The sequence below is a fragment of the Rhipicephalus microplus genome, chromosome X (genome assembly GCF_043290135.1).
Source record: "Rhipicephalus microplus isolate Deutch F79 chromosome X, USDA_Rmic, whole genome shotgun sequence".
Classification (NCBI taxonomy): Eukaryota; Metazoa; Arthropoda; class Arachnida; order Ixodida; family Ixodidae; genus Rhipicephalus; species Rhipicephalus microplus.
The window spans coordinates 168,060,543-168,085,883 of record NC_134710.1 but is presented as its reverse complement, the minus strand read 5'-3'; the positions used below and the strand labels follow the sequence as shown (position 1 = coordinate 168,085,883).

The following is a 25,341-nucleotide window of genomic DNA, read 5'->3' as shown; positions in this document are numbered from 1 at the left end:
AGGAGTTAAAGAGCGACGTTACAATGAGGTAAAATGCTTTCAATCATACAGGTAAAACATTTATCTGGTCATATATCACTAGAAAAATAGAATTACAATACAAGGGCCACTCATAGAGTTCTTACTGCTTTCTTGAGAGAACACAATACAGAATGACGTTAAGAGAAAATTTGATTGTTGCCCCCCTCTTTGAAGGGACAATAGAGAGAAACATGTTCTTTTGCCAACTAGTAAAGCACCATTCCACAATCCCGAAAACTCTACTCTTACTGCAAGATGACACTTGTTAAGTGAGCGAACGCGCGGAAAAAAAAAAATGCGTATGCCACCTTGCGATTCTTGCACAAAACACCGTGATGTCATAAATTTTGATGGCATCTACTAGGTTCTACGTAGTTTCTAATCAATAAAAATAAAGTATGTTGTCATCTGTGGGGGCCATAGACCGAACTTATGAAGGTTCAGAAGATTTCATCAAGCCTATGTCACGAAAATAACAAAAATACACTTTGAAATCAGTGATGTCACGTGCAGAGATTTCAGCGTGAGATTTAAAAATAAAACTTGAACGTTGATTTTTTTCCTTTAATAATGAACTTATGATATGGGGACACTTATGAAATTAAAGTTCTGAGATTACAGTTTATCGATCTAAATCAAGTCACTTTAGTGTCCCTTTAACCGCACAAGACAGCATATATGAGCCTAAAAAACCATTCGTAAGACCACATCATTTCTGTCCATAAACCAGCTCACTTCAGGAAGAGTTGAATGATGCGAGTGTATATTACACAGTAGTGCAGTGGTCCACAAGAGACATTGTAGCATAGAACTCCATAGTAACATAACTACAATTAGCCCCCCCCCCCCCCTCTTTTCATTCTTCTCTGTGCACATAAGTCTAAATGCATAATTTAAACATGTATGGTGAGCAATGAAGTGACAGGTTTTTGTTGTCTTGAAAATAATTTATAGACAGTCGAGTCCATTCACGCAAAAGGTAGGCGCTTCAGTTAGCAATTTGGTAAAACTAAAAACGAGGCAGATTTTCGTAACCCATAAAAGCCATGTGCCACCATCTAAAATCGATTAGTCCACTGTTGTAAAAAAATATATTTTTGACCTTCTCTCTATCTGTTTAACATTAGTGTAACAACTCCTGCGGCCTTTTAACATTTCCAGCCATGATATCTCAGAGCAACACAGTGACAGCCTCAGATCATTCAGCTCAACCTTCAATCCTTGCCAGCATCAACCCAACTACAGTGGACTCTCAGTAAACGGAAATCTGTTAAATGGCACTGCTGCTTAAATGGAACAAGTGGCTCTGATATGATTGGTTTCATCCCTGCATACTGCACCCCAGTTCAACTCTCAGTAAATGGAACTCCTGTTAAATGAAACACATTTTCCTGGCCCCTTCAGGTTCCATTTAATGAGAGTCCATTGTATTTTTAACACCGGTTATTTCACATACCCCCACACCATGCTGTTAAAATTACTTTCTAAAATAGCATTCTGTCCGAGGCCATGTTCAAGAAAGCTTGAAAACTAGATAATGAAGAAACGAGTGAAGAGGGTGCGATGGGGAGAGAGAGGGAGTTACACTGCACACTAAATGCTGTTAGTGCAGAAGTGTCTGCTTGCCACTAAAAAAACGGTGGGGGTCACCTTTCCTCTGGATCTGCTCGATCATATCATAGCTACATCTACTTCTGGCTTCTGTTATTCATAACCCTGCGCATTTTCTTCATTTTCAAAACTCGCTGCTCACGTCACTGTCTCACGAAAAGAAGACAAGTGATTTTTTTTTTTTTCGCCGTGCAACTACACACCACAAGTGATATTTTCACACAAAGTGTTGGACATACAAAAGTTTGTTTTTTAGAAAACAAATGCCATCAGTCACTTCACCTGATGTATGGTCCTTGATAAACTCTTTGATTAGGCGATCACAATGCTGGCTTTAAATGTCACATCAAATGCTTGCCATGCGTTAAGTGTAGTACTTTGCATGAAACCGAAGCTAGCTTTGCATGAAACCAAAACCGAAACACCACATTAAGAAATGGAGCTCTTCAAGCTTTTTGTTGCAACGGGTAGTACCAACAGGAATTATTATTATCATGAATCATTATGCACTCGCTTCATTTTTTTTAACTTCTGCTTTGCTCCCACAACATGTGCACCGATTGTTCTCTTGGGGAATTGAAAAACTATGATGGGTTAGCTAGTTGGTTGGTTCAGGTGCCCGTGTTAGCCAATTCGTGTCACCCCCATCCTTTTTGCTGCTTACCAGTTTCTCTGAAATGATCAGCAAGTCATGCTTGCCATGACTTGCCTATCATTTAAGAGAAACTGGTAAAAGATACTAGCCAGTGTTACCCAACTAGAAATCATCTCAGATCACATAACATCTCTGTTCTCCTTAACATGTAAAACTAGTCATGGAACTAAAATCACGTAAGATCATGTAATAACTAGCCACGTGACTAAAAATTATGTAACGCTCACGGGACTAAAAACACTGCATAACTAGACACGTGACTAGAATCATCACTTACCTACTGGCATGACTAAATATCACATAACATATAGTCGCAAGGCTAAAATCATGCAAAGTTGCATAATAGCTAGTCGACATGTTTTCGCCATAAACCAGTAACAGCTAGCCACGTGACATGTTCCTGCAAAAACCATGTAACAGCTAGTTACGTGACTAAAATCACAATATCACATCACGTGACATGTCTAGCCAAGTCTAGCAATACTTACTACTACTGGCAAAAACTTCACATCCGTACCAAAAGTCAAAATGGCTAATTGGGCGAGTTGTTGATTCATGATTATCTGAAATACGAGCACATGACATAGACAGGAACTTGTCCCTGTCAGTCCCGGTGTAAGCTGTGCATTCATATTTCAAGTAATCTACCAAAAGCTTGGCATTACTAGTAAAACTTAGCTAGATTAAACACTAGCTCCGCTGATGGATCTAGTTTTGTGCCACTATTGCAAGCTGCATGTTTTTTTTTTTTTTCGTTATGAAATCTACCAACTGTGGTAGCCAACCTGGCTGTGCTGAAACTGCGCCCAAACCCAACTGCCTGAATCCAAAACACCTAATAATGCATGGCCAACATTGTTATCGAAATGCAGCAAAAGTATACTAGGCAGAGGAATTGACCCTCAGCTAGCAGAACTTCCAAATTGATCCCTGCTCACTTGTTAAAAACTATACATCAAGCACAAATTAAAAGCACCCAGCACGACTAACATAAGCCCATAAGTCACACAGTGACGAAATTTGCACGCCACTTATGAGTGGGTTCCTCGCTGACTGCGAACCACCGATTTGGTGTGCCGCTGCAATGATGGCTTTCTTAAATTTAAGATGCAGCGCAATATTTCTTTTCTGCATTGTGAAAGTGAATGCAGAAATAGAGACAAAATTTGGTTTGACCACTCACAGAATCTTATGGTGCAGTTCACAGAAGCCATTCTAAGAAATACATTATAAACCAAGGTGGTGCATCGAAGTGGAGCAGTCAGCTCCCCTTCACAAAACCAAGCAATAAGAGAGGCTTCAATTTTTTATTCCTAAACACTTTTGATCCTAAGGTTGCTTTGTTCTGAAGAACTTTCAAGAGTTTCACTTCAGTTTCAACACAATAGCAGTGCTCTCACTTTCTACAGTGTGCCAATTACAGTGCACTCAAAGAAAAGGAACATGCTTGTCTTGCAACCAATCATATGTGTCACTAGTATCAGTTTTCCATGAATGGCATGGTACAAACTTCATGAGTGACCCTTGTATGATGAGGTCATAAATATTTATTGTTACCAACTGAAATTATACTAATGTGTCTAATGTGTGATCACAACACATTTTATATCACATTAGTACACATGTTTTAAGTAGCTTACATAAATAAGTGATAGCCCCAATTTCACATTTAAGTTAAGCTGGGCATTTACAGTAGTACAACTGTAATAAAAGGCAAAAGTAAAGAAATACCTGCTAATAATTAAACATAATTAAATCAGTAAAAGATGCTCTGGGTCATTATAACAACTTGACTTGTAAGTTTATACATGCAGAATTAGTTATGTAAACTGAAAACAAGGCAAAAATACCCACACGTGCTTAGCAAATAAGAGCCCACATATTTTTCAATCAGGAGTTTAGCATCTGATCTTCAATAGGTATAGTTTTAACAAACACATGATTGAAGAAAGTTTTTATAGTTTCATCAGTGATCAAGGAACTTATTTTCTGCATGCATTGGTCTAAATGGTCTGAAAAAGACCAGTAAAGCAAACCTTTCAGGCCTAACATACAGGTATTGGTGGCAAGCAGGTTTTAGTTCTTGGATTCCATGTTTTTTTGCATTTTTGTATTTGGCAGAAGAAGCAATCTACATGCAGCAATAATAATATCAGGAATGCATAATAAAAGCTTTAATGTTCACCACACTGTAGTATGTACATGGTAGTTAATGAGGCATTATGTGAATTTAATTTTTAAATTAAACAATATGATTTTTTCAGTCACATCTTAATGACTGAAAGCTGCAAAACTTGCACAATGTTTTTACAAATAAAAACATAACTAGGCTGCTAAAGGTGCTAGTTGATGTAATGCAATGTATTTAATGAAAAAAAGAAAGAGAGAGCAAATATAAAGCTCAAACAACTTGGGAGAGAGTTAAAGAGAAAACCTACAAAAAAATCAATTATTGAACATTTGAGTGATGTAGCAGAACTGACATGCTACAACAGTATGCTCTATAACCTAGTTCTGTGAGCAATTAATTCATGGGTGTGTTAACAGTGAACACAGCAGCAAAACTATACTGGAAAAGAGTATACTGCTACTCACGCTGTGAAGATCCTCTAGAGCTCCCACCATATTTCTGTTTGTCTTCATAAAATTCTGTAAAGGCCAACAAAAAAACAACAACATGATTTTATGCCTGATTTCCTCCCTTCACGCATATAAAGGAGTGGTAACATTTAGGATATAGGGAGTGGAGAAAGAAAGTTGGTGACAAGAAGTCCTAAGAGAGAAGAGGGTTTGCCTATAAGTGCAGAATGCAGAGACCTGCAACATAATGGCACGAGAGCGGTTAAGCAGACCATGCTAAGGATCGGGCGGAAAAGCAACGAAACTTGGCATCAGATTCAAAAGTGCTCAGAATAGGACCAGGGTGCATGACTTGTCTGAAAATGTTGTGATCTACTGCAGAGGTGCACACATATAGACATTCACAAAAAGGCCCATACGCAAGGGCCTCTTGTGAATGAAAATTCTTCAAAAGCTAAGCTAATAGAGAAGTATGGAGGCATGACCGAATATGGTATTAGGCATGTGCATTCCTTCATGCCTAGCAAATTGGTTGTTGTTTACCTACTGCCTTTACCTTGAGAGAAGGTGTACGTCAGTCACAGCGACAGATGCATAAATGTGAAACTAAAACAACACAAGCACGCCGTGACCAGTTCACTTATTCTCACTGAGCAAATCACTGAAAGAAGTATTGTTAAGACTTTGTTTAAGTTAAGACTTCAATAATGTAAGTACAACAGCCATCCAAGCGTAGGCGTAGCACTATTAACTTACACGAGCACCATAATGCATAAAAAACCTGCAAAGGCCAAGAAAAAAAAGCAATTCTGACACAATTAATTTGTGGCAACAGGAATTATAGACACAACCCAACCCTTCTAAACACCGCAGTCTTGAAAAGGTCATCACTTGTGATAAGTCAGTCCAATGTCGAAAGTAAAGAGGGCGTAATTTCTACGAAGGGAGACATGGCACTATGACACTTTTTAAAAATTTTGGGTCAATTTTTATGAAACTTGCCTAATGAATGTATATTTTTGTCCTGATTTCGAATGTGCAATAGTTTTTTTTTCTATGGCAAATAGTTCCCAAGTTAGTACAAACAGCTACTTTGTTTAAGGCCTAATTAGCTACTACCTATACAGTAATATAAAATGTACAAAATCAATCAGTTGAGAATGTTCAGTGTGTCATTAACTATAAATCATTGCTTTAGGCCATTGCCTACCAAGGTTGAGAATTATTGAACCAGACTTAAATATTGTCATTGTTACAAGAAACAAAAGCTCTATTTAGAGTATTCTCTCATGAAGACCACCATGACAAAATTTATCTCACAACATATCACATCTCTTTATCTTAGACGGAGAAAAGAAATCATAGCGATAACCCAGCTAGGACAAAAGATATTGCTCCTCATCACAGAAAGGGCATAAAAAATCTCTCACTGTTTGCCTTCAACTTAAAGGTTGGGAAAGATGGGTTTTGGTTCTTCAATGTAGGATAATGATAAAGGTTCATGGTATTCAGCTATAAAAATTATGAATAAGTGTGCAATGATGTCATGAATTTGAAAAGATAGTCAGCAGAAACTCGATTTTTTTTTTTTTTTCAAATTTTAAGTTCCTAAGTGTCACATTCAATGGTGACTTCACTGCTATGTGTCCATGTACACACTACAACATTCTGTTTCTGCCTTTTGTGCAAAATGTGGATAGTTCTATGCCAGTCCTTAAATAAGTGAAGTAAATCACTTATTATGTGACTTAATTTCTGCGAGTGCTCAGCTAAGAATGAATGCATATAAGTTAATGACATTCCTTGAGGAAAAAAATTAATCATGGTATAATATAAGGAAAACAAGTTGTATCAAATGTAATCTCATCAGTGCAATTAGTTGTAACAGTGTCAGGTTGCATTGTTTATCCTGCTAACAAAAAAAAATATGTGTGCCAACATATCAACATTCTATTCATGAACACATGATTTATACAAAGAATAGAAAATAACAATGAACACAAAAAAAGTGTTCCAAACGCAAAAATCAGAACATCAATGTTCTGAGTGAGAACGACTAGGCTTACCAGTGAATGCCTCACCAAAGGCAGCTTTGAGTTGATCTATGGGTGCTTTTTCTATGAGGTCTATGAGGTCTTTGGGAGCCTTCATCACTAATTTGTCATGATCTCCCTTCTCACATTCCTGAAATATACTGCTATGCAGACTGTCTGCATTCGCTGAAGCCCTTCCACCAAAGAAGCAGTCTCCAGTTGTTTTTTCCCTGGGCAGCAGCTTATCGCACTCAGCCCCTGCCCTGGCAACTTCCTGATAAGAGCAGGAAGTTGGCAGGGGTGAGGAGGCAGCACAGCCTGATAAAGTAGCAACAGGATTGCTCTTGTTGCCACACGCCTCCAGAGTGTCTGTCCCATCATGAACAACAGCTTCTGAAGCACTGTGCTCTTCAATTGTCACCACTCTCTCGTACATACTGTTCCGACTCTCTTCCATGTACTGTACGTGTGGTGTGTTAGTGCCTTGTGAAGCACAAGGAACACTTGGTGTCATCATGCTAGCTGTCTCCTCCGATGAAACTGTGCCACTGCATGTAAGTTCTGCCTCTATTTTCTTTTGTGACTGTACATCCATGCTCCTGACTGGGAACTGTTTGTTCTTTTCTGAAGGGCAAGATCGTTTTCTTAGAGGGCGTGTTGGAGCATGAGAAACTGATTTTGTCAAATCTGACAGACTTTCAAATGACTGCCAATCCTCGACATCTTCATCAGACTTTGCATGATTTTCATTAAAAGGCAGACGATCAGACTGAATACTGTCCAAGTTACAATCATGAAATGTTTCAAATGTGTTTTCAAAAACACTGTCCGTATCACTGTCTTGCATCTCAGAATGCTCTTTTATGCCTCGATCGACTAGAAATGCAGAAAGTTCATCATTGGGTCCAAGTTTCATCATATAGGGTGCACTTCCAGAGCAATTATCATTAAGAAAATCGCAGTTCTCAACAACACGAAAAGAGACAACATCTAATGGGGAGTTATCTTCAATGAGATGTCTAGACAATTCTGATAAAGAAAAAGGAAGCCTCAAAATTCCACATGTGGGAGGATGCTCCTGGTGCTCTAGACCCTGAAATGAGGGCTGTTGTAGTGTTTCTTTGAAAGGAGTCTCTTTATCAGTCTCAGAGTCTTCACAGGATGACAGACTGCTGTCTACATCACTTTCATAACACATTTGTCCTGGCTCAAATTCTTTTGTAAATGTCTGAAGCTCATTTTGGACAGCTAATTCTTCCTTTCCAGCCTGTTCAGTGGAAGCCCTACTGTTTACTTTTTGTGGAGTACCTCCATCTGGTAAAATGCGTTTAGATGCCTTGGGTCTCGGCAGGGCCCTTCTGCGCCGTGTGGGTGCTTTCATGTGACTTTCAAGGCATAGGCTGCTGTCAGAATAAGCTTGATTTTTTACCTGCATACTCCCTTCCATGGGGGCGCCTTGAGGCATATTAGCACCTTCAGCTGAAATGTGCTGAAACTGTGAAGATTGCCCTACATTACTATGGCGAGGAGAGCGAGGTGGTGGTTTTGGCTGCTCTTCCAATAGGGAAGGTGGTGTTGCACTACTGTGACGTGGAGAACGAGGTGGTGGCTTTGGCTCTTCCTCCAATCGAGGTGGTGGGGTTAAACTACTGTGACGTGGAGAACGAGGTGTCGGTTTTGGCTGCTCTTCACTATGAGAAGCTGGTATAACACTACTATGGCGTGGGGAGCGAGGTGGTGGTTTTGGCTGCTTTTTTAATAGGGAAGGTGATGTTACACCACTGTGGCAAAGAGAACGAGGTGGTGGCTTTGGCTGCTCATTCAACAGGCCACTGTCATCCTCTCGCGCTGGATAAAGTGCGCTTCTTTTGTTTTCATGTAAAAGTTCACATGGTGAATTATTTGAAGATGACACTGACAGGTCTTTTGCTAGTAATCTGTTGGAATATATGACAGAGAGGCAATGAGCTTGCATATGTGCATTTGCATCTTCCAAAGGATCAGGTTCTTTTTCCCCAAGTTCAGCAAAGCAGGAAACGTCTGATGATCTATCTGGTATAGGCGTTATGGTGCTATCTGCATAACCGTTTGAAAGGTTTAAACGTGAATATTTACTGATGTCTGGATCACTGCTCAGAAAATTTTTGTTCACCAAGTCAAGCCTATTGTACTGCACTGTAGCAGTATCAGCAATACCTGAACTGTGACGTCTCCAGTATGTATCAGTGAGCTTACTGGCTGAGCTAGTTGCAGGAAGGAGTGATGCAGGTTGACGTCTTGAACTTCCACCAGTTTGTGAGCTATCTGAAAATGAGTGTTCATGATGCAGGTTGTCTAATGCTGGATGTGGAAACCTTTTAAATGTGCCAAGAAGTGCATTCCTATTTAAAAGTCCCTTTTCATCAAAATCTGGGTATTCCATACAATCAACCTCTTCCTCCGAGGCATTTTCAAACACTTGGCTGTCAGGTTCTTCTTCTGAATCGAAACATGGTTCAAACTGCCTGTTGAATGCATCAAGAATATCTCGGTCCTCTGATCTCACTGGATGCATGTTAATACCATCAGTAGCAATCATAGAATGACCCAGTGGGCATGACTTATTAGCACTATCATTTGATAAGTTATTCAAGTCAAGCTCTGTCATTCTTTCATTCCCCAACATGGAGTTCTCAGCTAAAAACTTGCACGCTTTGAGCTTTGCTTCATCTACAATAAACTCTGCAAATTCTTCAGCAGCTTGCTCAAGGTGAAAAAATGAAAATGTGATCTTATCTCCTTCAAGAATTTCGTCTCCGAGTTCCCTGTTTGTTTCTTGTTCATCCTGTTCTTGCTTCATGTAACAATTTAACTCTGCAGACTGCGATTTTCGATGGGCAGGCAGTTCACTGCTGGCACATGTTACTGAATTCAGTTGTGGTGAATCTGATATTACAGGAATATGAGGACGTGGGCGCCACTTTCTTGGTGGTTGCTTTTCATTTTTGTTGTCCTGATGCTTTTGCTGGCGTTTCAGTAGAGGTGGTCTATGCACAACAGTCCCGTATACATCTTCAAATAACTTTCCATAACTAAAGCTTTCATAGGCCTCATCAAGTGTGCTCTCTTTGGTGAAAGCTTCCTCAAATTCAGTTGCCACAGCTGGTGTCTGCTCTTGATGGGGCTCCTCATCTACATCAGCATATCTGGAGTCAGAATCTGAAGAATTAAGGTCTGATGACTCTGCATCATAATAGATGCTGCTTCGATGATCAGACAGGGCAGAGTAGAATGACTCAGCACCATCTGAAAGTGCTGACCGAAATGACTCTGCCCCAGGGCTCCTCTCTCTGTCCTGAAAGCTTTCAACCAGAGGTAAAATGTGCTGCCGTAACCAAAACATGCTTCAAGCAGCTTTTCTTCAGGGGCTTGTAAACAAAAGAACTTGCCTTATATGTAGTCTGATAACTTGGTGAAAGCTGAACATTGATCACAACTAGAAGTAGCACATCCCTAAATATCCTCAGCAGCTGACAATTTCAAACATCACAATTCAGTGCAGGCCTGGCAGTGTCAGCAGTGCTCTGCAAGATTCTTCTGACCTTTTTACACGTATCCGTCTTCAGTATCCAGATGGAAGGTCACAACAATGCCATTAACAATATGCACTCAGGAGTCATCGCACTAATCAGCGTTCCTTAGATGATCACCACACAATCTTCCACTTACAATCACATAGTTGCACAGCTGCTTTGTGCCCTTGCAAGGAGCACTATCACGCTGGCATGCCCATCATTTCTAACGAGAGCCTCAAAAGAATATCTGCTGTGTATTCACACAAGTAGCGCACTTGACCTCAGCTAACGTTGTGCAAATGGGCCCTGGGTTCCAACTGAACTGCTGTTGCCAGAGGCACAAAGAATCATGTGGCGGCACTCAACAACAACATAGCTCAAAAGAAGGTCACTACGCAGAAGATGGGACAAGGGCTAAAAACAGATGGCAGCTAGTTGCTTTGGGAGCTGTGCCAACAGCACACCACAGGGAAACCAAGGGAAGCACCAAAATATCTATAAGCAAGTGATAGGTAGGAGAGACAAAATAAATCACTATAATAAACAGCAAAGCAAGAGGATGAGTAGAAATGATCAAGGTGACCTATTTTTATTCACCAGAAGGAGGAATTCGTACAGCATAAAGGTTATAATGAACACAAAGATGCATCCACAACAGCAAAGCAAGTTATAAAAGCTACATTCTATTTTTTATTTCAGCAAACCGTAGCAAACATGTGCATGAATTAATAAAAGTGCCTCAGTCACATATTTTAGCATTAGCAGCGTGATCTTTTTCATAGAAACATTTAGTAATTAGAAGCTAAAGAAATGAGAAAAATAATACACAAGTGAAGCATTACGATATTCAATGTTAACACTACAACAAATATTCACAAATATTAGGAATTATATATGCACTAAATACTTCTGCTTCAGATCAAAATAATTACTTGGTGTTTCATCTATTTCACCTAAACATAGCGGCATTTCACTTTCTTCTCTTCTCTTCGCCCTCTTTTTAACGAAGCATATTTTGCACCACAGACAGGCATACTTAAGCAATGTAAGCACCAACTCTCCCAAAAAGAAGTCCTTTTGGAATGTAGCAGCTTAACAAGATTATTAGACAATTACTACAGTGTACCTATTGGTTGCTTCGGCTTCCTGTTTGTTAGCCAACCAAGATGTGATCTTTCACTTATAAAATGGCGCAGTGTATAAATTCAGCACAGATTTGAAGAAGGCATGTTTCTTCGTGTTTCTTTTAGCAACTAAAGAAATTAATCGAATCTGAGTATGTCAAACATGGCATTTTTCAAATATCTGTATTTAATTTATATTAATGCTGGTATATCTGAACATTTTCACATAGTATTCACATAACTGCCAGCATGAACTGGTATTCGCCAGATTTGCTAGATTAGTTGGTTGATAGTGCAGTAAAAGGCTATGACTTAATTCCATATCCCACGGGCTCTTTAAAGGACCCCTCATCAGGCCCCATTACTTCTTTTGGGAAATCAATGGAAGTTATAAGGCATCATCTGGGTAGCGTTCAACTGAAAGAATTTGTCAAACCAGTTCATTATTTAACATGTTCAAATAGCTTGAACCGTACTGTTAACATGCCTCCAAAAGGTGAATTTCCCTGCCAGTACCAGCACTTTCCCTCTTTGGTGCAGCTAGAATGTTCGAAACAGTTTATCTACCTTGCATTCTCTTAAAAACTGAATTGGAGGGAACACATCATGTTGACATAGCCTGCAATGCCTCTTTTTTTTTTTTTCTCATCTTCATATATCTTTGCTTTTTATTGTAGAGTGCAGCGCCATTTACAATAATGACATTGCATAGTGTACAGTGAATGAAGAAATTAAGTTGCATGTTGTGAGCAGTAACAGTCCACAACAGGTCTAGAATCACTCGCATGCACAACTGCAAATTGACTGTTGAAGTGCCAAGGAGCCCCTGTCAAGTAGCATGTGTGCATGTGACTTTTCACTTTCTTTCAAAATATAGCTCATACAAAAGGAAAGGTTCACAACCTTCCCTCTAAAGCTCTGACTGTTTTTGTGCACCATGGGCATTTCATACTTTACAGACAGTATCCTCACCAGCTGACCTACATGCTTAGCTAATTAATAAAAAAAGCAAAGAGATGTGATAGTGGTACCAATGCTGTTTTGCTAGCAACTGCCTTGTAGAACCAGGTGAACTTCTCTGTGAGCATTGATTTTTTAATCAGAGAAAATATATTGACCAGATTTATTGCATAACTGTTTAACTCACATAAAATTTCCCACCATGTTTGAAAGCATTGTGTCCAATTGTTCACAGCTCACTGCATCTCTCCTAGTTGTTTTTTCCTCTCTTTTTATGTGCTTCAATGTTATGGAGCATTTGCTTTGCACGAAGGTGCAAAGTAAATGCACAACAACAGTGCTCTCAAAAAGGTTCTTTTCTTAATGGTTTAACTCTACTGAGTAGCTAATGCTAAGAAAAAATGACAAGGCATCAGATTTCCAATCAGTTGCAATTAGGATCAAGCAGCCACATCACACTGTTCAGAGTCAAGTTTCATTATATCAGGGTTCTTCCTACGATGGGTGGCGTAGGAAATGCCTCTCAACACATTAAATCACCACTCACTGCTCTAGCTCACCACCCCACTGCTTTCAATAGATTGCCCATTGCTTTGATTGTCCTTTGAAATGTGTGCCTGATGAACCAATACATAATGGGCAATTCTGCATGTACAATGTCAGCGAGCTGTGCCTCGTGCCACCTGGCTGGGTAAAAAGGAGCTTGTCCAGGTGGCCTTGTGGTTTAAAAGATTGTGAACTTTCTAAGTACATCATGAATATCACAACCTTTATATATACAATATATAAAGGTTGTGGCTACAAAATGAAATATACAGAAATAGGGCCAAGAGCCAGGGACTGACTAAATACAAGGTAACATTGCTACAGCAGTTATAGTTTAGAGTACTAACAGTGAACAATCAAATAAACAAATAAAGAACTATAAAAACTAAGAGAACATATATAAAACAGATTTGAACATGAGTAAAAAGAACACTTCTACAACATGCATAATAAGCAACATATAAAAATAAGGAAAAATTGAACAAAAAAGTAAGAGTTGTACGTATTAGCAATTCCAGAAGTAATCAATGAACAAAATATCAATAATAGCATATAATAGTGACAATGCAAATTTTTACATTACATAGTACATACACAACAGGTTGAATAAAAGTGGAGCAAGACAAGATAAGCTTTTTAGGTTTATTAATGAATGAGTACAGTGATGTTGATCCTAAAAATAACAGGCAGTGAATTCTACAATTAAAAAGCACTGAAACATCAAAACTTATGCCAGATCTGTCTGCCCCAGTTTAGGGCAGCAATAACAAGTACTTTAAAACCCATTTTGAAAGTATTATTGCAACCTGAGAGAGGCATGTGGGTGTACTCAGTTCACACCATTATTCATAAATTGCACCACTACTTTGAAACATAGCAAAAAAATACCTATAGAATATGCAGTGAACTGGAAACAACAGACATGATGCTTTCTAATTAAGCTAGCAATTTGTCATGCGAGCTTTAAGCAATTTTGCAAGTAATTGGTGATTAGGCTAATTCAGTTTTGCATTATTCAGGGAAGTAATCCTAACAGAAAATCAGAAACAACAATTTGCAAAAGGTGGTGGCAAATAAAACACTGCTGGTCCCATGTCTTTGTATCTAATTGTCCCTTTCAGTAATTATCTTTGCTTGAGTAAGTTGGTACACACTGTATGCCCATGACTGTTTTCGAATTTCACCCCAACCTAAATGTGACCCTAGCAGCAAGCAATCGTACCTGCAACCTCATGCTCTGAAGTACAACACCATAGCCATGTGCGATGCAGCTGCATCACACGTCTCTCACTTAAGAAGTACAACACTGTAGATTAATCTACGAAAGGGGTATTTTAAGGGCTCGTTTTTATTTGTTAAACAAACAGTTCTAATTCAGTTCTAATCTCAGACAAAAAGTTCTAATTAATGTAGTTTATTCTACTTAGGTAGTGTCTCCTTGTTTTGTCAGTACCACTGTCACAGTGCACCATTGTTTGAAGCTATACTAATTTTCATTTACAAGTTCTTGAGTTGACCGAAATTTCAGTTGCAAATGGCATTACAAGCATGCAATAAATAATATAAGTTGCCATGTTTTAACTAGGAACTAATGTATAACACACATTCTTAGTTGCAAGGTGTTTCAGCACGCGAACAAAGTAAAAAAGGACAGGGTAGACAGAAAAAGCGCAGAAAAAAAAAAGCGCTCTTTCTGTCTGCCCTGTCCTTTTTTCCTTTGTTCGCGCGCTGAAACACCTTGCAAATATGACTACGCACCAACTAGCCCAAGCTTCCACTCTTGTGAGACACATTCTTAATTACATGGGTGTTATCCACCATTAAATTCTCATTTCGTATTCTCCCCTATTCCACTTCCTCATCTTTTTATTCACTCAGTGCAAACCACTTCATCAGAAATCATTTTTTTAAATAGATGGGCCTCTCACAAGGTTTATATTTTAGCTTCTTTGGAAATAAGAAATTAATAAATATTTTATTAAAGAATTCAAGATAATTTTTTATCTCTATATTCAAGAAGCGCAATGCACCAGAAATTTTGCAATCAGAGACAAAACAGATTTTACTGATTAAAACATTTCATTTGGGCTCGAACTGGATACGCAAGAAAAGTAATGATAGCAAATAAATGACATAGCAATACTCTGTGATAAAATTAACATCATTCTAGTGCTTTCGTTGGTGCCGTCCTTCTTGCATGGTCGTAATGGCGACGACTAGACTTGTAGAGCGAGTGGTCCTTCCTGGTGACAGGCACACCTTTCTTAACTGTTAAAAATGTTTTCTTGTTCTTGGCATATATTCAAGGCTTCCGAAATTTTCCAGCTTTTCTTCTTATCTTGTTCCTAGCTGGTTTCATGCCGTGCCATAAAATCACTTCTTCTTTAAAGAATAACTTGGTGCTCAATATTTTCATTTACATCACCTTTTATTTCAGTTACGCTATCTTTCATGAAAGAAAGCCATGATACTAAGCGCATAAATTGAACTTAAAAACTAGGAGACAGAATCTTATTCTTTCTATTCAAGTTTTGGGGTACAATATCATGTCTTCCAGTAAGTACCAACTTGCCCAAAAAAGTAATTATAGAGCGAAAGCATGGTAGCAAAACAACTAAGTCATAAATGAAAGATTGGATGCGGACTTGTTGGTTGCTTTGTTCATGAGGTGTTGACATAGGCTGGTTTAAACCCCGAAACACTTTTTTAGCATGGTCAAAAAACGCTGCTGATTGATAGTCGAGGCCCCTGAGAACGTGAAAGCCAAACATTATGATGCAGCATGCTGCCTGGAATTAACAATTGATTCTCAAAGACAGCTAAGACCATTCTCTCTTCTTTCGAAAAATGACGCCATAAAATCAAGTCAAAAGCCATTGGCTGATTTGAGCATCATGAACTGCATAGGTACCATAGCCACTATGGAATGCTGCAACACACGCGCACACCTGCTCTCGATTACATGGAAAGTAAGCAGCAGCACGTTCAAAGCGAAGAAGAAAGGGAAAAAAGTGTTGAAGGACATGACATGCACTGACAAATGGCCGTAGCTTCTTGCCCCCTTGAACTCACCCCTCCTCCCACATGGTTTTTTAGCACACTTGCTGGTATGAAAGGAGAGAGAAAGCATTTGAAGTGTGCGAAAAATTTCAGTAACTCAGCTCGTACATGACCAATATTTAAAAAATTTTGTGGCAGTCAATTCGTAAGGCAATAAACTCCTTTAATAAAACAACTTGATGATTATTTGGAAAAGTTTTCCAAGGCTCCTTTAGTGGATCTGGCTCAGTTTTATTGTAACAGGTGTTGGAGTTGGCTCCTTTTTGATTTGAAACTGCTTTCTTTAGGTTCTACTATGATGCCATTATAATAAGAAATTGGCCCATTTTCATTGCAAATGTTTTTTAAAGTGAAAGACACTTGGGTGTGCTTTACGTTTCTTCAAAATTTAGCCCAGTTTTGGTTTCTGGACTTGGCGCTTTTAGAAGAAAAAAAAATCGTCATGTGCAAGTGGTAGTGGTGGTAAGATGGTGAGGAACTGAGCCAGCCAACCATTGGGAGAATGCATTCAATTCTTAAAGATTTTTCATGACGAAATATATTCCTTCATGAGAATCTTGAGCGAAATAGAGGCGAGCACTTATGCCTGTTCAACATTACTGCTTTTGTCAAACATTTTCACTGTGTCAGATGTAAAATAGCCGAATAAGCCTTTGGTAAAAACAAAATATATTTTGAGGAGTTGCTATACTTTCTAAAACCTAAGCACAGAGTTTTCCAGCAAAGCAGTCTGCAAAAAGTTGCATGGTAGGACACACATACCTTGTGTAGGAAGCATACACAGGCAAAAACAGGCCCATTACCCGGACAAGCGAAATCTAGGCACAAATTGTAGGCCAAAAAGCAGAAGCATTCTTACTTCACACTCTTTGTATGAAACAAGATGTTCACAAGACAACAAAACTGGCAAAATTGATACTATGACTGATAGTATTGCTTGCAATTAGAAATAATAAGTTCACTGACCAACACATGACATAAAACTTAAAATGCAGCCTACTCACCTGGCCACAGTGTGATCATAAAAGCATCTAAATCTTAGTTCACTAGACCCACCTTGAAAATAGCTTGGTGTGGGGAGCTTGAGCCTTCGATCAATATGTGAGGTGTAAAAGCATGAATTTCCATAGTCAACTGTAAGTAAAAAGCAAACAATGTTGGAATCATATCCTTTACAAAAACATTTGTAACTAACATGTAGCAAATATTTTTCACAACAGTATGTCAATGAACAGTATGATTATAGTCTAGCAACCTCTTACACCGACTCTGTCCTAACACAGGGGTCTCCTACAACAATCTCTCCGAATAACTTGACATCTCCCCATACATCTGCAGCAGGTCTTCTATCAGTGTAATCTTAGTGGTAACTTGCCCTCTTTTAAGTAGGCACAACTTGAACTAATTAGGAGGGTGCTGAAATGCACATCAGAAGCTAAGGCTCTGTCATTATATGTGCATTCTTGAATAAAAAAAATCATACACTTGATGCAAGCAGGAGTTTTTCATTTACAAGATCCTCAGTTGACTTAAATTCCACTTTGAAAATTAAAAAAAAGCTTTACTGATAAGAAAAACATTCATAATGCCCATCCTTATTTGCATATCTTTTGTATCATTAATTCAATACACCCAGCTTATAAAGCTTGCTAAGAACTTTCAATCACACACCTTACTGAAATTTTTAGACGTGAGGAAGTGTGCTGCAAAGAGAGCATTTCTTCTCCTCAACCCTCTCCACCAAGAAAAAGTATACATGACACATTGCCTAGTCCTTGAATGTAAACATTCGACAGATGTCTGTCTGGTTGGGTATGCAAACTGGGAACGATTTTAACCCCAACTAAAAAGTACGTGAAAATGCGTAAACTCGACATTTCAGAACCGACTTAGTTCATTCCTCAGGGGGGAAACTGGGGCTACATTGCAGCGGCGTCTTCAAGGCACTCGCGGTGCAGTTAATGACCCCCTCCCCCGTGTCCCGTTTTGCCGCGGAGCGTAGTCCATGTGCATACACAGGGGGGAGGGTCCCGAGAGAATGTTTGATGTTTTGGGTCGTTCGCTGTATATGCCACGACTCAAGTAGTAATCTTCTCCTCCAGTTAGTCTTACTTTCAAGGATGCTCATTGCGTCAAAATTTATCCGGTGGTCAAACGTCTCAAAATGCTCGATGACAGTGCTGCGCTCTTTGTAGAGCTTCCAGGCATCGTTGGTGTGTTGTTTGAATCGTTCCGGTAGGTTTTTTGTCTCGCCGAAATACAAAGAAGGGCACTCGGTGCATGAGATTTTGTGAACGACACCGGGAGTCCTGTTCATTGTTGGTCGGTCTTTCGGGCGGGGGAGGAAGCAGCCCAGCATACATGAAGGCATGTGCGCGATGTGAACTTCTTTTTTGAAGACCCGCGCCAACCTCTCGCTGGTTCCTTGGATGTATGGGACTGGTACGAGTTTCAGAGGGCTGTCAATTAATGCTGATTGGGGTTTCTGTATCCTCTGTTGCTCTGCGCGGCCGGTGATGGCTGGTTTGAAGTTTTTTGGGTATCCATTTTTCCTGAGGTCTGCAATTATGTCGGACTCTTCTTTCTTCGTTCTGTGTCATTGGAGCATATGTTCTTGGCTCTCTCGAGTAATATGGTCACAAAGGAAGCCTTGTGACAGGCCAGATGATATGAATCATAATGAAGGTAGCGGCCGGTGTGTGTTGGCTTCCTGTGAACGGAGAACTCCAAGCCATTGTGCTTTCTTGCCACCAGGACATCGAGAAAGGGCAGGCTGCAGTCGCTTTCACACTCGGCTGTGAATTGTATGGCTGGGTGCATGGAATTGAGATTCCGTCTGAAGTTTACAATTTCAGACGTCGACGCAAAAGCAATCGTCCATATCACGAAGAAAGAGCTTGGGTCCCGTTGAGAAGGAGCTGAGTGCTTTCTCTTCTATGTGCTCCATGGTCAGGTTTGCCATCGTGACGGAGATAGAAGCTCCCATCGCGGTTCCACTGTTCTGCCTGAACATTGTTCCTTTGTAGATGTACATACTAGACAGGCAGAATTCCACTAGATGGCAGAGCTCGTCAACAGCCAAAGGAGGTTTTTCACTCAGGCTTGCCCGTGCTGCGCTTGAGAGTGACGCAAGCTTGATGAATACCTTCAGTATACTCTCCATCACCTCACCCTCATTCAGATCTGTGAGTTGGTTGGTGCTTGCTTGAGCAATGTCCAGGCAACTTGGACAACTTGCTCCCATAGCACCTTGTGGCAAAATACAAAGATGATCCTAGGTGCATCTGCATATTTGCCCTAGCTCTGTGATCACCACGTGGGACCTTGAAGTGCCTGCTGTGTTTGCAACAAGGGTTGGACTCCAGCTGCTTAGCAAAGTTTTGCACACTATGGCAGCTAAACGGTCATGTAATTCTGGCAGTGTACGTGGTTTAAGATTTTTTTTTTCTAGTGCATTCCTTTAAAGCACTTTGTCACCATTTCTTGTGGTACTGTGCAAGACCTCAGGTGGCTCCTGGCCATAGGGAACAATGATCTTTTCTACCACCCCATGATATGCTATACTGCTACTCTCAGATGAGCATCCCTTGGAGTGTTCTTCCACTTGATATGGACCAGACAAAGAGACACTCTGTTGCAACAACACTAGGTGAACAACACTTTCACCTCTTGCATTACTCATTCTACCATTTCATTTGCTTCGGTTGGTAGCAACTTTAGGTTATTAGTCTAATCTAACAATTCACCAAGAAGTCCTTGAAAGCTTTTCCACTAAATCATGACTAATTATCACTGCGGAGCCTCAAAAGATTACCACCACAAAAATTTTGCATCTTGTTTTTCTGTTGCGATAAGTAGGTAATGACCGACTTATTGCAGCTGAAAACCTCATTGGCTCCAGCACACACGGGTGGATTATAGGGAGACATATTTATAGTGCCCAATTGCGGTTATGATTTTAGAGAGCACCAAAAAGAGCGGCAATAGCATGCTTTTATTATAAACGCAGCTAGCCACATGACCACACAACACCATACCGTACAAGTCTTGTACAGAAATGTATGCCATGCATTGTCTTCCTTGTCCAGGAGTTGTGAAGACTGCATGACGAGTCATAAGACCTAAAGCAAGGCACATAGCCAGTAGTTTTTTGTTTACAATCGAACTAACTTTATGTGAATGTTGCGGCGAGCTGCATTTCGAGCTCATCTGCATGGAGCATTAACACTGATTTTAGACAGAGGCTCATTTACTATTGATAGTTTATAGATGATGTGTGTGTACCCACACAAATTGGTATTACAGGTTATCTTACATTCAAAAACCTGTTATGCCAGTAGCTCTTTAATGATTCCCTATTAGGTGGCAAGTAGTACATTCCTATGATTGCATGCACCACCTCCTCTCTTGGTCTCATGTCTAAACTGCTCCCTAAGTATGGTGGTTGCTGCCGTATGGATGAGCAAACTTAATTCGCCTGTTAATTACATCACTGTGCCACGATTGATGTAGAATCATGCACATAGACCATTTAAAGCCACACCTGAGCCCTTTGTGTCCACACTTCAAATCACTGGTATGACCTCAGCTTTTTTCACTTTTTCCAGCTTTTTTCTATATATATATATATATATATATATATATATATATATATATATATATATATATACAGAAGAAACCAAAATTTTGGAAACTCTTGAGCTTCGCCTTCAAGAGTAGAAAGCGGCAGCGTAATAATTCCCCACTCACCTCCCCTTCTCAGTTACTAGCCTGACTTCCCATCTCGCTGCACATCCCAGCCATGCCACAAGAAAAATAATGTCTATGAATGTAATGTAGGCCCTTTCAAACTACTCTAAAATGCCTACTGCAAAAAAGCTGTGAATTGCCCACTATGCCATAATTCTTTATTTTACTGATTTGCAATACACCCACAACACTTCCATAAGGCAGCGCATGCACCTGCACGTCAGTCCACTTTGTTGATGCTGTTGTGAATAATAGAAATAATTAGGCATTCGAGCTTTATAATGGGTAGGCCTTTAAACCAGCTATTCATTGTGCAAATACATAATATGTTTTTGCACCTGGTAAAATTCTATGCTTTTGCTATGCAATACTATATGTATTAATGACACCACTTTTACAACTTAATACTATTCATATAGTGTTTTTTTCCCCCAAACCAACTTCGTGCATGGGTGTAGCTCTGTGGTAGAATTCCTGCTTGACATGCAGAAAGCCTAGGTTTGATTCCCACTGGAGCCAAAGTTTATTTAGTATTTCTTTGCATCTTTCTCAATTTTTCAGCTACAGATAACACTTATTTTTCAGCTTACAACCAACAGGACCGCCAAAATTGAAATTTTTGAAAAATGAGCTTTTTAGCGCGATTGCATTAAAAGGAGGCCAACGAAGGCACAAGCAGCATCACCAGAGCAGCACACAAGATAGGTACCTGACCTGAGTCATTGCACTCTTTATTGTGAAATTGCTATTTGCCCCAACTAAATTCTGCTCTGATGCGCGCACCTTTTTTCAGTGTTCATTACATGAGCTTCTGGTCTGACGTAACACAGACGGCGCATTTCCTGCATGCCTGGAACACTCAGTTTCAGTATTTTCTGGATTGAGGCCCTCAATTTCTATTACTAATATCTCGAACTGCAAGTGTTTTTGGGGATTTTTCAATACATGGCTATGCCATAAGTTGTCATGTCCTACAACTGTTCCACATAAAACACTGCCCTCAAGTTAAAAAAATTTAAAATTTAATTAACACTTTGATGAACACAATGAAGGAACAAATGTTACCACGTTAAAAACATTTTTATTAAGTTATTGATCACTTCTTGCTCCCAAAAAAGCCCATTCAAAAAGTCAAGGAGTAGTGTTTTACAGCAAAGAAAGAAAAAATATGGGACCCATGAGTCCTACTGACCACCTGCAACAGTTTGCATTTTCATGTGAAATGGTGTGAAGCAGTTTGCCATGTGTTGTTAAATCTTACTTTTATGCTCATAGGAATTGAGTTTTTATTTTTCTAAGGGGGCACAGAGGCCCAACATGTTCTTCCATATTTTTTCTTTCTTTTCCTATATACAGGGTGTTTCAGCTAACTATAGCTAAAGGTTTCAGCTAATGTATACTTTTTAATTTCACACAATGTAAAAAAAACCTAGAAAAAAATTAACAATACAGTTATCTCAGCATAGACGAAACAATCTGAAGTTGCTGAACAAGCATTAAACATTTCTATTGAATATTTTTCATTAGAGTTCGTACTTTAAAGTTTATTTTTAAGTAACTGTCGTTATCAGATTGGCAGTGATCTTAGCACACATGAAATATTTCTGTGTTTCAGAACAAATCCTAAATATTTTATAATAAAGATTTGTTGCCAATGTTAATAATTCTGTGATAGAACGGGCATTTTGATTTTTGGGGCAGATTCTGGAAGGAAAAAAATGGTGCTTTAGAGTAGCGACTACTGTTTACAGAGCTGATGACAAAATATTCCAGGTGATTCCTGGAGTTTAAGGCATCCTTTAAGAGTACCATAAATATTCATACTTATTATTACACTACATATTGACCATCACTTCAGATTGCAAGAAGTAAATAATTAAGCAAATGAATGGTAATTGAACACAATATAAGATGAGCAACGTATATTTAAAATATTGGACAATATTGGTAAAATATCGGCAGAAATGATAAAAGCTATAAAGCTGAGCACCAAACTGCAATAGTAGCCAAAGTCACATGTAACCATTGCTGAAGCAGCAGTTTGTAATTGTTATGAGTTCACTATGTCATTTTTATTCTTTGCCAAACTAGCCAGCATAAAAAATTTCAAAAATAAAATGGGCTAAATGAGCTATACACTTAAAATACCAGTTCTTGTGGCATAAATGACGTCAAAGCTGATAAAGTGATGAATGTAATCAGTTACACATCAAAATCGTCACAGCAGCACTTGGTGATCAGTATGATAATGTACTAATCTCACACACATTTCTCCAAAATGGCCTACTTGTCAGGTACAAACATACAGCTAAATCAGATATATATCAACAATACCATAACATGTTCATAGCATTATCAGTATGCTAGTAGTATACAAGTGCGTACTAGATAATAGTATACAATCTTGTTTTTGTTTTTTTTAGGCTTACTGGATGGTCGCACAGTTAAATTTCACCATTTTCAGTGTCCCAGTGTCATTTTAGAGTAGGTTCAGAGCAGTTACTAACAAATATCACACTGTGGAGCAGCACAGAGTAGCATTTTTCTTTCGGGGAAGTTAAGATCAATTGAAGCAGCGCTTCCATCACTGCTAATTAAAAACTTAAGTAAGCCACCTTTATTAATTACACAGATTGGGAATTATAAAAAAATATCCCAAAGTGCTGCACAAGGCTCTAAATAATACTGGGCCAATTTGACATGCATAGCACATGTTTGTTTTTATAATGCTAGGTAGAAGTTATCTGACACACACTGTATACAGGGTGTTCTAAAAAATGTGCCTGAAAATCTTAAAAAATAAGAAAAGTGGAATAGTTGTTGGCTGACTTCATAATTACTTTACATGTGGTGGTATACATCTTAATAGAATGTGAGACATCATTTGTGGGACTAATTAAATGAACTAAATAATTAACATATAATGAGGCATTTTAGAGTGGCACTCTTTTATAAAACAGGAGAGCGGTCACGACACGTCAAGTGGTAATGGCAGAACTAGCCTGAGTACCCAGCAAACCAAACGTCGTGTTCTTCACCGACTGAGTCATACCCCCTGCCTTTCTAAGTAGCACTCATCTTCTTCACTACATTTTCCTCTCCTCCGGAAAAGAGCCATCCTGGCAACTCATGGGCAGGAGACAAAAGAGGGATCGTAATATGGTTTTAGGCGGTCTATGTGGACGGTCTCACGTCCACGGCGTCGTTGATCATGGGGTTGCTCAAGCAGCTCCACGATGTAATTGACGGGTGAAGTTTGTTTAACCACAGGGTAAGGTCCGTCATACTTGTACATCAGTTTCGTTGAGGGACCAGGGCTGGTTGAAGGGATGCGAAGCTAGACAAGGTCATCTAATGCATAAGAAGCCGGAGGCGTCGGGCTATCGCGATGGTGTTTCTGGCGTTGCTGTTCAGCACTTGTGAAGGAGCGGGCAAGCTGACGACACTCTTCCGTGTATTTAGCAGCTTGTGACGTCGTTGTCGACTCAGCAACATCCGGGTAGTAAGGAAGGATAGTGTCTAACGTGCCAGAGGGCTCGCGACCATAAAGGAGGAAATATGAAGAAAAACCAGTGGTTGTCTGGACAGCAGTATTATGCGCGTAGGTTACAAAAGGGAGAATACTGTCTCAACTGGTGTGATCGGTTGCAACGTACATTGACAGCATATCTCCTAATGTACGGTTGAATCCTTCTGTAATGCCATTAGTTTGAGGATGATACGCGGTGGTGGTGCGATGAATGACTTGGCATTCCTTGAGAAGCGATTCGACAGCGTCCGACAAAAGCACACGCCCTCTGTCACTCGGGAGTTTACGCGGTGCACCGTGACGTAAAATGATCTGATGCAGTATGAAATGACCGACGTCACTGGCTGACGCAGAAGAGAGCGGTGAAGTTTCTGCGTAGCGCGTAAGGTGATCGATAGCGACGATTACCCAGCGATTTCCAGCCGGTGTAATCGGAAGAGGTCCATACAGATTGATACCAACACGGTCAAACGGTCGGGCAGGACAAGGTAAGGGTTGTAGTGGAGCTGGAGAACTTGGAGTGGGATTCTTCAGGCGTTGACAAGCGAGACAGAAACGTACGTAGCGACGAACGAAGCGATACATTCCACGTCAGTAGTAGTGGTGGGACAGGCGGGTGTAGGTTTTTAACACTCCAGCATGGGCGCATTGTGGGTCAGCATGCAAGGAGGCGCATATGTCTGAGCGGAGACGTCTGGGAATGACTAGGAGCCATTGGCGTCCTTCGGAGAGATAATTCCGTCTGTATAGCAAACTATCTCTGATAACGAAGTGCTGTATTTGACGGCGCATACCTCTAGGGATATTTTGCAAGAGAGTTCGAATCAACAAGTTGATAAGTGAAGCGATCCAAGGGTCTTTTCGTTGCTCCTGTAGCATGTCACTGACACTAAGTGCAGATACGTCGGGGGCAGGCGAA

General features: G+C 39.7%; 1 protein-coding gene across 10 annotated transcripts in view; it reads right to left on the bottom strand.

Annotated features, from left to right (window-relative positions):
• CYLD (ubiquitin carboxyl-terminal hydrolase CYLD) overlaps positions 1-25,341 on the bottom strand; it is a 125,517-nt gene that overhangs the window by 57,614 nt on the left and 42,562 nt on the right. For 4 of the 10 annotated variants that reach the window (XM_075878161.1, XM_075878162.1, XM_075878163.1 and 1 more), the window contains exons 1-3: positions 6,934-10,475; positions 4,883-4,936; positions 2,776-2,850 (exon numbers count right to left, since the gene is read on the bottom strand). In XM_075878161.1, coding sequence (XP_075734276.1) covers positions 2,776-2,850; positions 4,883-4,936; positions 6,934-10,282 — 3,478 coding nt within the window. In that variant the 5' untranslated portion in view covers positions 10,283-10,475. Of the gene's footprint in view, positions 1-2,775; positions 2,851-4,882; positions 4,937-6,933; positions 10,476-17,200; positions 17,279-25,341 lie in introns of those variants that run through there. The other 6 variants (XM_075878165.1, XM_075878166.1, XM_037428536.2 and 3 more) reach the window with 3 other exon arrangements.